At 33.2% G+C, this 15,204-nt stretch overlaps 1 protein-coding gene across 1 annotated transcript; it reads right to left on the reverse strand.

Moving 5' to 3' along the window:
* Positions 1-1,696: 1,696 nt before the first annotated feature.
* On the reverse strand, positions 1,697-14,855 carry LOC137808780 (uncharacterized). Its single transcript, XM_068610053.1, has 18 exons — positions 14,569-14,855; positions 13,900-14,073; positions 13,331-13,512; positions 13,008-13,113; positions 12,147-12,223; positions 11,257-11,344; positions 9,409-9,598; positions 9,112-9,238; positions 7,327-7,407; positions 7,122-7,223; positions 6,882-6,977; positions 6,631-6,705; positions 5,852-5,971; positions 4,646-4,774; positions 4,076-4,153; positions 3,748-3,834; positions 2,135-2,221; positions 1,697-2,044 (listed from the first exon to the last, which is right to left on the reverse strand). The coding sequence occupies exons 1-18, from the start codon at positions 14,621-14,623 to the stop codon at positions 1,994-1,996; spliced, it is 1,905 nt and encodes a 634-aa protein (XP_068466154.1). The 5' UTR covers positions 14,624-14,855; the 3' UTR covers positions 1,697-1,993.
* Positions 14,856-15,204: the final 349 nt, after the last annotated feature.

Here is a 15,204-nt window from a genome sequence, read left to right on the forward strand (position 1 = left end):
TGATTGTAGAACTCACCTATTTAATTTAAAAAATAATATTAGTTCAAAAATTCTAATCACCCTATCCTTCTCATTTTATCCATCATTTTATATTATAATACAAAGGTTTAAAAAGAAATAATCTCCTTATTCTGATTAAAATTATTTATAATTTATTAGTACACATACTTTATCTCACCAACTATACATTATTATTTCCTTTTTCTAAGCATATAATTCAAAATATTGTATGTTTACGAATTTTATGGCTAACTTTTTTCATGAATTTTTTAATTTTTGCACATTTTAGCTAGTAGTTCCATTAATAATCTATTTTTAAAAAAAGTCATCGATAACAAAACCATGCAAACAGCAAAGAACATCAAATGCATCTTAGTGTATGATAATGTGGTGTGATTTGTCTCCATCTATTAGTGCATAAAAATCATAATAACATGCATTTATTTGACAAGAGTTAAGGTAATCAATTCACCTTCTTCTTTGGCATCATATTTTTACCTAGACTACAACAAATTGTTGCCAATCTCTTCCTACACCCAATTTTTTTAATCTGCACCGTACATAGTTTCAAATTTCCAAAAATACTTTTCATTTAAAAAATAAAAATTCAAAATTAGAAATAATACATTTTGGAAAAGTAGATTCAGAAGAGATTATTGTGTTCTAAAAATAAAAATTTCATTTCAGATAAAAAAATCCGTAATAAAAAAATACATTCTAAAATAAAAAATTCAGAAACATATTCCAAAAAAGGAGATCCATAACGTATTTTTATATATATTCCATTTTATTTAAAGGGATTTTGGTGTTTTCATTGGGTGCAATGATATGGTGCAAGAAGTAATTGTCCAAATTGTTTGGCACTTAGTTATTGTCATTGTTTTATAAATTAGAATGACTTAAAGTTAGTAGTATATTAAGGGACCTTTCTAAGGACAATAATGGTATGGTATGATTAAGTGACATGGAAGAAACTCTCGTAAAAGTAAGGCAGTGTTATATCAAGATGTATTAAGATTAGAGGTTATGCACTTTTTTTCATGAATTTAGGATTGATTGATTAAGCTAGTTTACGTGTATTATTGACTGATAGCATATAGCTGAGAATAAAAGTAGGAAATGACTTACAAACCTAAGGCAATTGTGAAAGGGTTAATTCTTTATGCACGAGATAATTGTGATTTCCACCCATTATTTTCTTTAAAATCCCATTTTACCCGTGCCACCTTTTCCAGATTTTCGCATCCGGAATGAAAAAAAAAAAAAAATTCAGATTTTAGTATCTGGAAGACATTCCCGTGTAGATGGTCATATCAAGAAGGCACATCTCAATTCCAGATTTATATATTAGAATTTATATATCTAGAATTGTTTTATTTGTATTGCAGATATAAATATCCGACAAATTAAGGATAAAATAGACATTTTCTGAGCAGTGCATGTCAGAATTGATATGGTGCAGGGAGAATTAGCCTTATGAAAGCTTGTAACAATATACCTTTTTACAACATTGAGGACTTGGGTGGTTAGTTAGTAACCTTTTGTCTGTCTGGGGGTTAAATCAGATTCACAACTTTTTGAAGTGTCAACTTAATTTCCAAGAATCGCAACCCTTTTATTGAAGAAGAATTTGAGGGTAGGTTTAAGGCAAGTTTAAACTTTTTGAGCCAAATTAAGTCATGTGAGAATAACTTGCTGCAGGTTTAAAGCAGTTATTTGATTGAACAGTTTCAACTTCAGAAGTAACAACAAAGCAAAAAGGTAAAGAGTGGCCAGTTTTCACCAAGAATCAAAATACACGATTGTTTACTGGTTCGTGTATGTGAAAGGTGAAATTTTGTTCCATATTTCAGCTCTGGTATTGAAATGATGCAACTAATTTGAGAAACATTCGACAACAATAATTGTACAAGAGCTGCAAGTTTAGCTTATCCTTTTGTACTTTGAAAGTGGCACAACATAATCTGTGAGGTCATTTGACATGTGATATGATTCACAATTTGGCCTCTAGAGGAAGGAAGTTTGGGTCCACGGAGACGACAACCTACAGAAATTATATTATTATTAGATTTTGTTACAGAATAGTGACTAAATAACTAAACAAAAAATAGCAATGTATTTGTTATGAAAATACCTTCCCAACACTTTTGCCCGAATGGAGATACTCAACAGCATCGGCAACAGAATGCAGACCTATAAATCTCTTTGGATCAATAGCAACCTGTATCAAGAAATGAGAAAGGTTAAGGAATGGAAACATTAAAAGCATGCCAACTGCTAACTGCTAAGTATAGTAATTAGCACAATCAAATAAACATCCCGTTAAATTAGGACAATTTTATTGATCATTATATGGATGGAATGTTGATGTAGAAAATTCTAGGAGAAGAATATACTCGAAGAATTGCAGGAAATAGAGATATATGAAGCACAAACACTGATACGATACGAACACAGACATGAAGATACGTATAATCTTAAAATGTAGGACACAGAGACATGGATTTATGTTATATAATTATGAATTATATAAATCGACAATAAAGATTTATGTGTATAAGTATGTTTCAGTTTTTTTGTAGCAAAAAGATGATTCTCATGGATGATTCTAAATGATTTGTTCCTTATTTTTATAATTATAATAAAATTTACACAATAAGTTTGAGTTTTTATAAAACTAATGTATTTTACCTTTTTAAAATTGTGTTAGAACTGTGCTAGAGTTGTTAAAAATTCAACAAATATTTTTTGAATTGGACACTTCACCGATACGTGTTCTATGAGTGTCGGTATCTGATACGTGTGTCTGACATGGGCACACCATTTAAGAGGCGTGTTCGAGGGATTCCAATGAAAGAATGAAATCCGAAATTGTATTGAATTAAGAGAGAATTGAGAATTGTTTACAAATGAGTCTGAATGCCCCGTCCAGACTGCCCTTCCTTATTTAAAGTTAGCGACTAACAACTGTTCCCCAACCAAAGCATAACCAAGAAAACGGGATTAACAGTTTCTAACTATACGAAGTCCTGTATCAAATACTCTCCCTTGACAAAATCCTTGTCCTCAAGGACTAAATTCTGGTACTTCCTCTTGAGATCACAGAAGAAGTCCCAAGTATCTTCTTCAATTTAACTAAAGACCTCAGTAACAGCTTTGTTGCTTCCCTTCACAATCATGCGATCAAGAATTGCTTCTGGTTCCTTGTCTCCAATGACTCTTGTATTGTATCATCTATAGGAATAGAACTTGATGTCATAAACTTCTCCATGTTTCTTTAGTTGAGAAATTGCCATCTCCTAGAGGTAGTTTTTCCATATGTCTGTTCCTAGAACCTATTGGGGAGAAGTAGCTAAAGCTCTCCTTTTTCAGATGTCTATTCCTAGTTGTGTTCACTGCTACATGCATTATGTATAGGTTACCACTCGTATCTTAAATAACGTTAGTCTTATTGAGTCTTTTTTGTCTTTTGTTTCCTCTACTCCTTTAGTGTAAAGCCTACCTTGTCGAGTATTTTGTATTTTGTCTTTTGTCTTTTGTTACCTCTACACTTTTTTTTGTATTGAATTAAGTGAAAGTGAGCATTGAGAATTGTTGACAATTGAATCTGAATACCCAATCAGACTTGCCCTTTCTTATTTAAAGCTAGTGACTAACAATTGTTCCCAAACCGAAACATAGCCAAGAAAACAGAAATATTAGAGTTTCTAACTATACAAACTCCTATATCAAAAGCATATGAATAACCTTTAGCTTTCCCGTAGAGTGAAGATCAAATAGCTTGTCAAGATGCTCTTGCCACAAGTGACCATATTGCACCAAGAAAAAGCCAGCCTGAAAAGTTGGAATCACGTATGAATAAGTAAATCAGAAAAATAAAATGAAACTTCGCATGTGAGCTTGTAATTTTTGGAGTGCAAAGCATTCACTTTACAGTAATTAAACAAGTGAATCAATCATTAGTTGACCATACCACTTGCCCAAAATTTTAAATATTTTGGTTAAAATTTCAAAAAGTATATGGAAAATGATGTTTTGATAGCCTGCTAGTGCATAACTTCATATTGCTACATACCACAGTTTGGCTCTTTGCTAAGAGCTTCTCACATAGGCCAGGGTATTTTGAAGGCGTCCAACCCTTTTCTCCTTGATACTGAATGAATGCACATAACAAATGAAATCAATATTGTTTATTAACAATGCATTTCTTTAATGGTCAGAAACAACTTACTGCAATCTACAATCAAGCACACTACTATCAAGGGGCTAAAACAGGGTAATAGCTTCATACATTCTTCCAACAGTCTTCAACAGATAAATGAGACAGGGAGACTAAAAATAAAAAGAATTCGATATTACAAGTAATATAGCCAGCTAACAACCAAATTTCATTCTAGACATCTCAGATGGGTTTCAGAATTTCATGTTCCTTTTAACTTGTGGTTTTCATAGCTAACACAAAAAGTTAAAATCTAAATTTCACTACACTTAAATGAGGATAAAATCCAAGGTATTAAATGAGTCAATACTACCTCTTCAAAAAAAGAGGATAGTGGATAGTTTTGAAGTTTGTTATAGTCGCATTGAAACTTTCAGGAGTGCTATAAAGGGCAAAAAATGTGGCATGACAAGAAAAAAGAAAAACCTGAGAAATCATGCCAATAATAATGAGTCGTCCATGAACTGCCAAAGCATTCAAGCACAAGTTTAACATATCACCGCCAACAGACTCATAGATGATGTCAATACCTTTTGGGAACTCTTCCCTCAGAACCTGCAAAATTAAGTGAAACTTTTAACATGTTGATAGGAAGCAGTTTACGTAATTTATTCCAATAAAAATAAGAACCATAATCAAATCAACAAAATAAAGATGCTCATTTGCACTTAAATTGCAGCTGATTTCAATAGTGATTATTCATTAAATATTTAAGTCATGGAGCTTAATTGACTATCAGTATGTAAAGGATCGTCTTCTCCAAAGCTGTCCAGTCCCTTCAGCTACGAATCATTGTTCTTCAGCAATTAGAACCTTTTAGGCCATGTCCAGTGAGTTTCACAACTTCTATTAGCAAATGTCATTAGATAATATTGTAAGGTTTGCCTATTTGATAGAGCACATTTGGCTAAAGAGAGTTGGTAGGTATTCAATGATACAAATTGCTCACCAGAGATGTTGAGACATTTCTTCCTAAACAGGTTTATTCCATATTTCAACTTTCCTTTCACTCAGCATAAGATAAATATTTTTTTCTGGAGTTTAAAGATTTTCTTTTTATATTTTAGGTTCACTGGGTTGTTATTCATGTATATGGCACCATACATGGGCTTTACTCCCTTATATGAGCTTTACTCCCTTGATGCCATTTTCTATAAAAAGTTGTACTTGTATGATATAAAAAGACTATAAAAGAAGGAACAGCATTTGAAGTGTATCTTTACTCTATAGATAGTTAATAGTATCAGTGATATTCTAGGAAGTTGGATGAAAAAATTCATTCAAAAAAATACAAGAGATAATATAAGCAGTTCCCGTAAAAGAATAGAATTAGAATCATTTGTAAGAAACTAATCAGCAACTTGTTGGATATTTCAATTAGTTAAATACATAAAGGACCAGAAAACGTGAATGTCATTATGTAATTCCGTTGATTTCAATGAATGCTCATTTTTACGGTCTAACCGTGTACATGCATGCATATCATAAGGAGACAATGATCACAGAAAAAATTATTTACAAGGACACAACAACCATCTGAATGGTTAATAAGATTGCAAAAGATATTATTTTAACTTGTCCAATTTAATAAAAATCACAACAAAAGTAGTAATGTTTTAATTTAAAACATACAGATTTTATATCTTCATTATGATAGTCTATGACTCTGTCAACTCCCAACTCCTTCAGAAGCTTGGCCTTTGCCCCACCTCCACAAGTTGCAACCACCCTATTTCCTGCTAATTTTGCTACCTGCACAATAGTCCAAATTTTGAGGTCAGGCAAAGAAACTTTCATGCAGAGAAATTACATATACTTTAGACTACGAAATCTAGATTGAATCACCTACCCAGCTATCTCTACTAATAGATCTAAGCAAGCTTTGTAATTTTAATTTATTTTTGTTTATACATGAAACAATACTTTGATACTACACAGTCTACCAGTGATGTCAATTGTTTTAAGTAAAGATATAGTCTATCATGAGTGCCTTGTTTTGGATATCTTAGTTTCACAGACGTAGGACCTTGTCTCCAAGAATTTAAGAAGAAACGGCAAAAGAACAAGCAATCTTTGTTTTAAAATAGATGTCGGTTATCTTTGGTATTAAGGAATCAAGGGAACATATAAAAGAGTTTTTTGTGTGATCTCAAGAACAAGTAATGCTTGGAAAAAAGAAAGATTAAAATAGTGTGTATCTATGGTCTATCAATATAGAAAGAGTGAAGAAAACAGATAGAGTAAAAGATACAATATGCTGAATTTTTTGCAAAACACAAATTTGTTTAGCCGGGTTTGGCCTACAACTACAGAATATCAAGAAACATTCAATTTGTTGGAACACATAGTTTCTGAAAACATATGAACAAATGGATATGGTTGAGAAAAGTGGCACGGGATTTAAGAAGTACCTGAACAGCAAATTGCCCAGTTCCTCCAGCCGCAGCAGTTACAAGGACCACTTTTCCAGATTCCATTTGTCCTGCCTTTTCAATGTACAAAAAGAAACTAGGGTCAGAGCATGCATAAAATAATGAAACCAAATATAAGAGTCACAGAAGAAAGAAAATAATAGAAAAACTTGAGTTACGTTGATATAAAATATAACAGATAAGAAACAAGGATGCATCTGAAACACAAGGAGAAAATCTTATTAGTTAACCTTTTCTAGTGCAATTGAGGCTGTTAGTCCTGATGTAAGCATGGCCACAACTTCAGGATCTGGTCTAGGAACCGGAAGGGCATGTTTTGAAGAAATCTAACCCAAGTAACAAGACGTCATCGATAACTTATATTGTCATAAGAATCACCTCAGTACCACCATCTCATGTGATTCATTGAAACTCCAATGATTATACAATTAATATAAAAAAATATTAACATTATGTTAAGCACTGCCCACCATTATGAATTCAGCATAGCCTCCAAAAGTCATGAATGCACAAGGCATACCAATTTTCAAGTCAGTGACAGAATCCCCAACTGCTGCAATTATTCCTACAGCCTAAAATATAACAACAAAAATGTACACATGTAAGTAGCAGTCTACTGCATCAAGTGGTACACTTCATATCATGATATCTACACAAGGGGATGTATATATATACCTCAAATCCTGCATCAAATGGAAGACGAGAGGCAGTATCATTGTTGTTTCCGCCAAAATAGCGGCCTGAGCTAAAATTTACCTAAATTATTTCACACTTGTTAGAATTATAGGTTATAGATGAAAATGCATGTTCTAGATAATTAGAGGTTATAGCACTTGAAAAACAGTGTGGCAGGGAGAAGCTTTATATTATACAAAAAATAACTAATATTACTCAATATAGATACTTTGTATTTTTCCAAGTCATTTGCGTCAAACGAGTATAGATTAAAAAATGAGGACCTGATATCATGAGACTCACATGTTTTATCCAGGATCAAACCCATCAAACATGATAAATTAATGATGTTTTTACATACTTGAAGAGTTGTAACATACTTAAATAATAAATAAATAGTCCCTTGTTTTGAGTCAGTAATCCCAAATTCAGTGTAGTGTCTTATTCTAGATGTACAGAAAAGTCATAAGCATATTAGATTAGTGTGTATTTTACGGTAAGCCCTGCAGTTTCTTACTTGAACATGCCTGTGTTGAGCTATAATTTTTCAGTCGACTAGCTCAACAGTGAAGGTTGTATCTTTTTCAAAAATCGAGGCTGTTCTTCAGCAAGTTAGAGTATGAATATGTTGTTGAACATAGATTTTGATGTCTCCAAATCCATGAAGATTGGTTGAAGACTTTGCTGCTGCCTGTGTGTGTGGGTTTTGGGTAGTTTGAATTTGTAATCCACTCAGATTTAATCCAAGGTTGTTAAATTTTATTCCTTTTTGAAAAAGATGTGTTTTCAATGAGAAGTGGAAAATCAACCTGTTGAGTTGTCATTTCAACCGGTTGTTTTACACTTAGAGGTTTTTGAAAAAAATTTGAAACTATTTGACTTTAGTTGACTTTGCTGTCAAACCAATTCAATCGGTTGTTTCAAAAATTCAACCGATTGATTTTTTAAATTTCTTAACAGTATTCTATTAAGTTAGTTCAACCTGTTTTAATTGTTTTAAAACTGATTTGACTCTTGAATTAAATGTTTTTAACAATTGATTGAAGTATATATAATCTGTTTTAGGCTCCTGGTTGTTATTGATTCAGATTATTGCTTTCAAAAGGTTTTCCAAGATTGCTTCAAGCTTTGGATTCTTTCCAAGAGTGGAATAAGATTGCTTTGTATTTTCTTCTTTTCAATCTATGATTGTATCAGGTGTGATCATTCCTTTTCTCTTGACAATTGTATTTCTGTAATAACTGTTGATGTGCATATTAAGAGGGTGTTCTGAATTCTGTGTTGTGGTTGCCAAAGGTGGTATGTGTTCTTGAAGAGTTCAAGATTACCACTTTGGTGTGTGTTGTAATCAAAGTGTTTTGATTGCTTAGTGGAATTCCCAAAAGTTTTTTGGGGACTGGATGTAGCTCTTGAATAAAAGTGAACCAGTATAAATTTACTGTGTGAATTTCTCTATCCCTTATCTCTTTAAATCTGTTTTTGCTTGAATTTTATAACTGCGGTTATTAACAACCGATTGTTTCCCAAAAACAACCAGTTGATTTTTTACTACTGTTAAGTGAAAACTGTTTTTTAATTCAGCTGAACAGATTTCTAATTGATTGATTCTATTTGGCCTTTACTATACCTTCAATATTTGCAAAAAAAATTTATAAACAATTCACCCCCTCTTGTTTAAGACCTACATTTCTAACACATGTCTCATAAGAAAGACAATTGAGAAAGAAAGAAAATAACTCAACAATATACATACACAAGTCCTCTTAGAAAGATATAGTAACTTACATCACTAGCATTCACACCAGCATAAATTATCTTAACAAGAACATGTTTCGGCTTGATAGGTAATTTTAGTGGTGTTCTCACTATGCTTGTTGCATTCCTAAAGTTATGAGTCAAGGTGTGGACAACTCTGCAAGCAATAAAGCATATTTAAATTAATTAAATTGTGAGAAGAAATAGTCCTCTAATCCGTCAATTAGAAGGAACAAATGCACCCTTTCTAACACTATGGAAATAGAAAATAAAAATCTTCCAGGGGCATGTATATTTTATAAAAAGAGACAGAGTTCAAATACGCACATTTTCTCAAAACTCTCAGGAAGTTTAATTGATGGAGCTCTGAAATCAGATCCTCTTCTCTTAAAACGAGAGGAACCTACTAGGTACTTTGCTTCTTCAGATGCTGTGGGCCAGTACTCAAAACCCCGACGATTTGTAATCCATAGGCAATGACCAGCTTTACTTTCATCCGTAATGAGCTCAAAAGCACCTTGAGAGGTTAAAATACTTTCATATCAAATTTTATGTGTACATTAGAAACAATAACTATCAGTGTTATCAACTCAATTGACAATCTCATAGCATGCATGAAATATCGACCAAATGTTATTTACAGCACAATTTTCAAACCAAATAGAATTATAGATAGATACAAAATATATAGCACTGAACCCTAATAATAATTTTATAAGAAACTTAAAATCTAATCAAACAAGGAAATAGAATATAAATTTGGGGTTAAGCCTAAATCAACCCCAAAAACTAGTTAATGAGATTAGGTTTGATATCCCCTATCTTATTTAATTACACTATAATAGTCATATATATCACTGGTCAATGTTACCACAGCCGCATGTCAAATATTAGATATATCAAATGGAAAGTTTGCTAAACTAGACATCTGTGTGTAGTCTGATAATTGTCCAATAACAGGTGGCACTGTACGTTCAACAATAGTCAAGAATATGCTGTCAGAATCCCTTGATTTATGTTGCAGTCAATATTTCCTTGTACAGTTTTAATTACATAATTAGGAGATTTAATTACATTCCATAATTAGGAGGATTAATAGACTTGCAGTATATTTTATATTTATTATACAGGATCATTGATCCTGAATTGTAGGGATAGATTATATCCATAAATTTGGTTGGATACAGTTTTTCTAACATGGTATTAGTGCTCTAAAATCCTTGGGAGCCTGCATTACTGCAAAACCACACCCGTTTCTTTCTTTTGCTATATTTATCCTGCAGCCTGTGTTGCTGCAACACCACAACCCTTTCTTTCTTCCACTGTATTCCTTTTAGCCTGCATTACCATACTTCCAACCTCAAAAATGTGGATACTCATAAAACACAATGATACCTCAATACTTGATGAGAGAGAACACATCATATGTGATCATTAATCATGAAAGGGCAAGTGTAGCCTAAAGGGTAGAATGCACTTTAGAAAGGTTGGCTGAACAAATTTTGGCAACTGGTTGGATAATGTGTGGGCAAATCTAGAAAGAGGAAAAGACAGCATGTCAAATGGAAGAAAGAATAGCCAAAAACATTGTTGAATGTGCCCTTAATTATCAATAGAATCTGAAAATTTGCTAGGAGCTTGAGATAGTGTTCTGGCACATGAAGACTTTGATGGTGGTGCAATTTCCAGTACTGGCCAATCTGAAGACACAAAAATTGATAACGTGGAATAGGGACAGCTCTAGTCACAAAAAATGGCATTGCTTTGATGCCATGTTTTGAAGTTAGGATTAGGTAGAGAAAGAAGAAAATAAAAACAGAGACTTGGAATAATATTGTCTTTTGTATATTGATATGATACAAAATACAAAGCACTAATCCTTAATTATATTAGTGCTAGGGTCACTATTATAGTCAGTTAAGAATAAAAAAATTTAACACAATGCAGACTTTACTCTAAAAATACTGTCCAAGATACCTATAAAATACTTAGATACAATGCTAATGATTTCTAGATATGTTTAATAGAAATGATTCATGTAAGCATGTTAAATTATTTTAAAAGATGTGCAGTAGTTAAAAATTTGTGATTTAGGAAGCTACAAAGCTAAGGAACAATGCACCCACCCTCTTTTGCTCAAGCCACATGAGAGAACAGTGAAATTTATGGACTTACCTTTCACCACCATTTCCATAGATACAAAGCCCCCCATCAAGTTGATCATATTGGGATTTATCTTTAATCCCATCTCGGTTTCAACAAACTGCACCAAACTTTCAGCATTATAGCTCATTTTAACAAAGCGCTACAATAAATTTTGTTGTGAAAATCAAAACACATTTAACACATCTGGGTCTGAGAGGCAGTGGTCCTGGTAAACCAAGATTTCAAGTTTGGGACTCTTGAACAGAAAAAAAAAACTAGATTTGGGAAAGCTATACTCCCTTAAGTGAGTCCTCATAACTCGGCTCAAATTAGTTGGGAGTTGGGACCCAAAATAACTTTTGAATACTACCGTCTAGAACCAAAAAGTAAGGAAACACATTAGTGATTTAACAAAAACAATACCTAGGAGTACTAGTCTATTCCATCTCTCAAGGAATTTTTTCAAAAGAGTTCTAGTCAATTTCAACAAAGCATCTAATGCTTTCACATTATGAGGACTTAAGATTACAGTATATAAGTAGATGTAAACCTCACCTTACAAGCCACTTTGTGAGGTTGAGTGTTGAGTTAGACTTAAGATTTATTTTCTAAGATGGTATCAAAGTTTATCCTAGTAAGGTTTAATGGGTCTTTCGTGTCACCCATTATTGTGCCGCTATCGAACCACTCACAAATATCTATTTTCATGCTCAACATGTCTAATCGTCAGTGTGAGGAAGTGTCTTCGAGATCATACATCAAAAGATATAGTCAAATTATAATATATAAGTGAGTACGAATCTCACCTTACAAACCGGTTTTGTGAAATTGAGTTAAGTTCAATCCAGTTTCTAAGAAGTTCCAAAGATTGAAGATTAATAATATAACCAAGAATATTCATTCTTTAAATTTGATCTTACCTCAGGGCAAAGCACATTGACTCGAATTCCCTGACGTTTGTATAGACGAAGTGCTCTAGAAAACATTACAACACCACCTGCAGAAGTATATTTTAGCATATTAGGAAGCAATTAATATAGTAACTTAATTTGCATAAATTATAAAGATGGAGATTTGAAATTATTTAAATATCATTGAAAAGCTATATTATATGTTTTTATCTTTATTAAGTTTTTAAAATATATGTTAGGCCCCAACAAAGAGATGTCACTATCAGTGACTGTATTTTCGTTTTGTATTTTTGGAATACATAAGAAGTTTTATTTGTGGGGCAGAAGGAGGTGAAACTCAAAGGATCAGAAGATAATCACAAAATTTCATGATTTGGATTGGATGATAGCAAACATGTTGAAACATGCAAAAAATTGAAAACAAAAATGAAAATCTTAAAAGTGGTCAATGTATATAAAAACTTGTGTTTAGCCGCTCTATGAATAGTTCAGTTTTAGAGTATCAGGTAACGTATCCTAGTCAGGTCACTACCGCTGACAACTGTAAACAGAGATCGCAATTCACAATATAATCTTCACAGTTCATCTAGCTAGTTAGCTAACCTCGTATAACGCTTTATATACAGGGATTCAATAAAAGTTTCTCAGTTTTCTCGCAAATTTCTCAGAATCGATTCTCAACAATAGCAGTTCTAAATTTTAGACCAAGGTTACACTGGCTGTTGCTTGACCCCTACTTTAAGCCCAATGGTCATCTAACAGCTTCACTTAAGTTGAATTGAATAGATCTTTAAGCTTTTTGGTTCGCAAATTATTTTCTTAAATTTGTTTTCAAGGAGTAACCCCGATCAAAGCTGGTATATAACAAACCTTTAGAGCCACTGTAGATTGGGTCCATGAACATTGGATAAAGACCGGAAGCAGAACCCAAGTTGATAATCACACCATGTCTTTTGGCAGCTTGCATGGCTTTAATCTGTTAAAATGAAGATAATGAGTGCCCCAACAACAAACAATGGTTTTGGCCCCATTTTTTCTCATTTAAACAGAAAATGGTGAACTCAACTATGTGATTATGTGCGACCAAATTACAATATTTGTCACTTAGATCGTGAACCAACTTTCTTTTCACAGCATAAAGCAAATAATTAGTCCAAGGATATTGGATAAACCAGGTCACATAGCAAGCTTACCGCAAGGCGAGTGGAATCAATAACAGCAGTGAAATTCACATTAACTATGTGCCTCCATGTTTGAGTGCCATCTGTTTGATCATTGCGGAATGGTATAGAACTAGAAATCCCGGCACTGTTAATACAAATGTCTAGACCTCGATATGTCAAAAAGTGCTTTTGAAATGCAGCAGCTAAATCCCCTGTAATGAATTAATATACATTCATGTATGTACCTAAAGATAATCAAAACAACAAGCACTTTTAATGATTTACATGTGTATATGTATGTGTGTATATATATGCCACCTCATAATAGTTGGAACTTAGAAATTGGAACTTGGAACACAAAATTCATTTACAGATTATGAAACTTTATCATATGCTTTCTGCCATACGAGTCTCTATAACTACATATTTTCATGTTAAGTGGTGTTACTTCACTACACCAAATGGAAACACTATATTTGCATTGAAGAACAAAGGAAGGTTTGATAAGGATCTTAAATGGAGCCCATAAGAAGAGAATTCGAACTTCCAGCAGGGAGAAGCCTGATGAATGTCTTGCTAATAGATAATAACCTACTTACTTGCATTAGCCACATCACATTTCACAAACATCGCAGAGGGAAATTCCAACTTCGAATGAAACTTGGTGTTAATTTTCTCAACGAGGCTTGCAACTTCTCTTCCATTTGCTTCAGAAATATCCACAATAGTGATAAATACACCCTTCTCTGCAAGAGCTAAGGCAAGACCCTTGCCTGCACAAAAACCAGAAACATAGTACAAGTGAATCACGTTACACAAACTAAATTTCATTGAGCATATATTTTGGTTGCAGATGCACCAAAATCTCCTTCTTTCACCTGTCTGACCGCAGCCTCTTCTCAAAAGTTGATTTTAGACGGTGGATAAATTAATTTTAATTTATCAAAAAAATTATAGTCTTTATGAAAAAAATTATCTAAACAAACTAATTCTTACGTATACGTACGGACAGAAGAATAGGACTGAGTAAAATTACTATAGCTGGTTGAACATGCGCTATGTAGTTTGCTATGCTTTCTCGATTCTTTACGAAACCGCAATGAACAAAGTGTGATAGTGAAGGAATCAGATCCTTAATTCGAAAATCAGTTCCTAAAGTCAACTGAAGCTTATTTTTGGATATTTGAATTCGATAATTTGGAAGTGGAAGAAGGGAGAGTGATAGATATGATTATGAATGGCGTTAAGGAAGAGAGGGAGTTAGTTACCGATTCCAGTGGCACCACCAGTGACTAGTGCTGACAAACCAGGTTTGATCTCCATTTCTCTTCTGCAGCTGCGTTCGGTTGTCACCAAAATAATGAGATTGGTGATACAAACGATATAGCTATCAAAAGGGTCCAATATTTGTACAAATCCAAATCAGTTGCTCCACCATAGAACCGTCCACATGGCAAAAAGAATAATATTTTATTTCTGTTGTGGGGTCCAGGAAAATATTCTGAAAAGATTTTCGTCAAACTCTAAGAGCCTTATTGTGTTAATGGGTTTTGATTTTTGGAGCTAAATGAGTTTAAAGTCTTGAGCTTTATGCTCTGCCAAGTACTTTGGTTTATGTTGTTTTGTTCCCTTGTCATTCGCATTGCTCTGGTATATTGTCCACAAAACATTTTCCTTTTGATTTTCTTTCTTTCACTAGTCCCACACCCTCGGTTACAACATTTTGTAATTCTGTGCACATGCCTTTCATGTTCGCCATGTATGCAGTGGTTGGGTTCCCACTTCAGCTTGCATAGCAACACAAAACGCATTTTTAGAACCAACGAAACTAACAATTCTGCAACAAACAAAAGCTAAGCACCCAACAAACAAACTCGTATTTTTCTACCTTGTTGCAGAGCTTA

Source organism: Phaseolus vulgaris, chromosome 3 (assembly GCF_000499845.2).
Source record: "Phaseolus vulgaris cultivar G19833 chromosome 3, P. vulgaris v2.0, whole genome shotgun sequence".
Classification (NCBI taxonomy): Eukaryota; Viridiplantae; Streptophyta; class Magnoliopsida; order Fabales; family Fabaceae; genus Phaseolus; species Phaseolus vulgaris.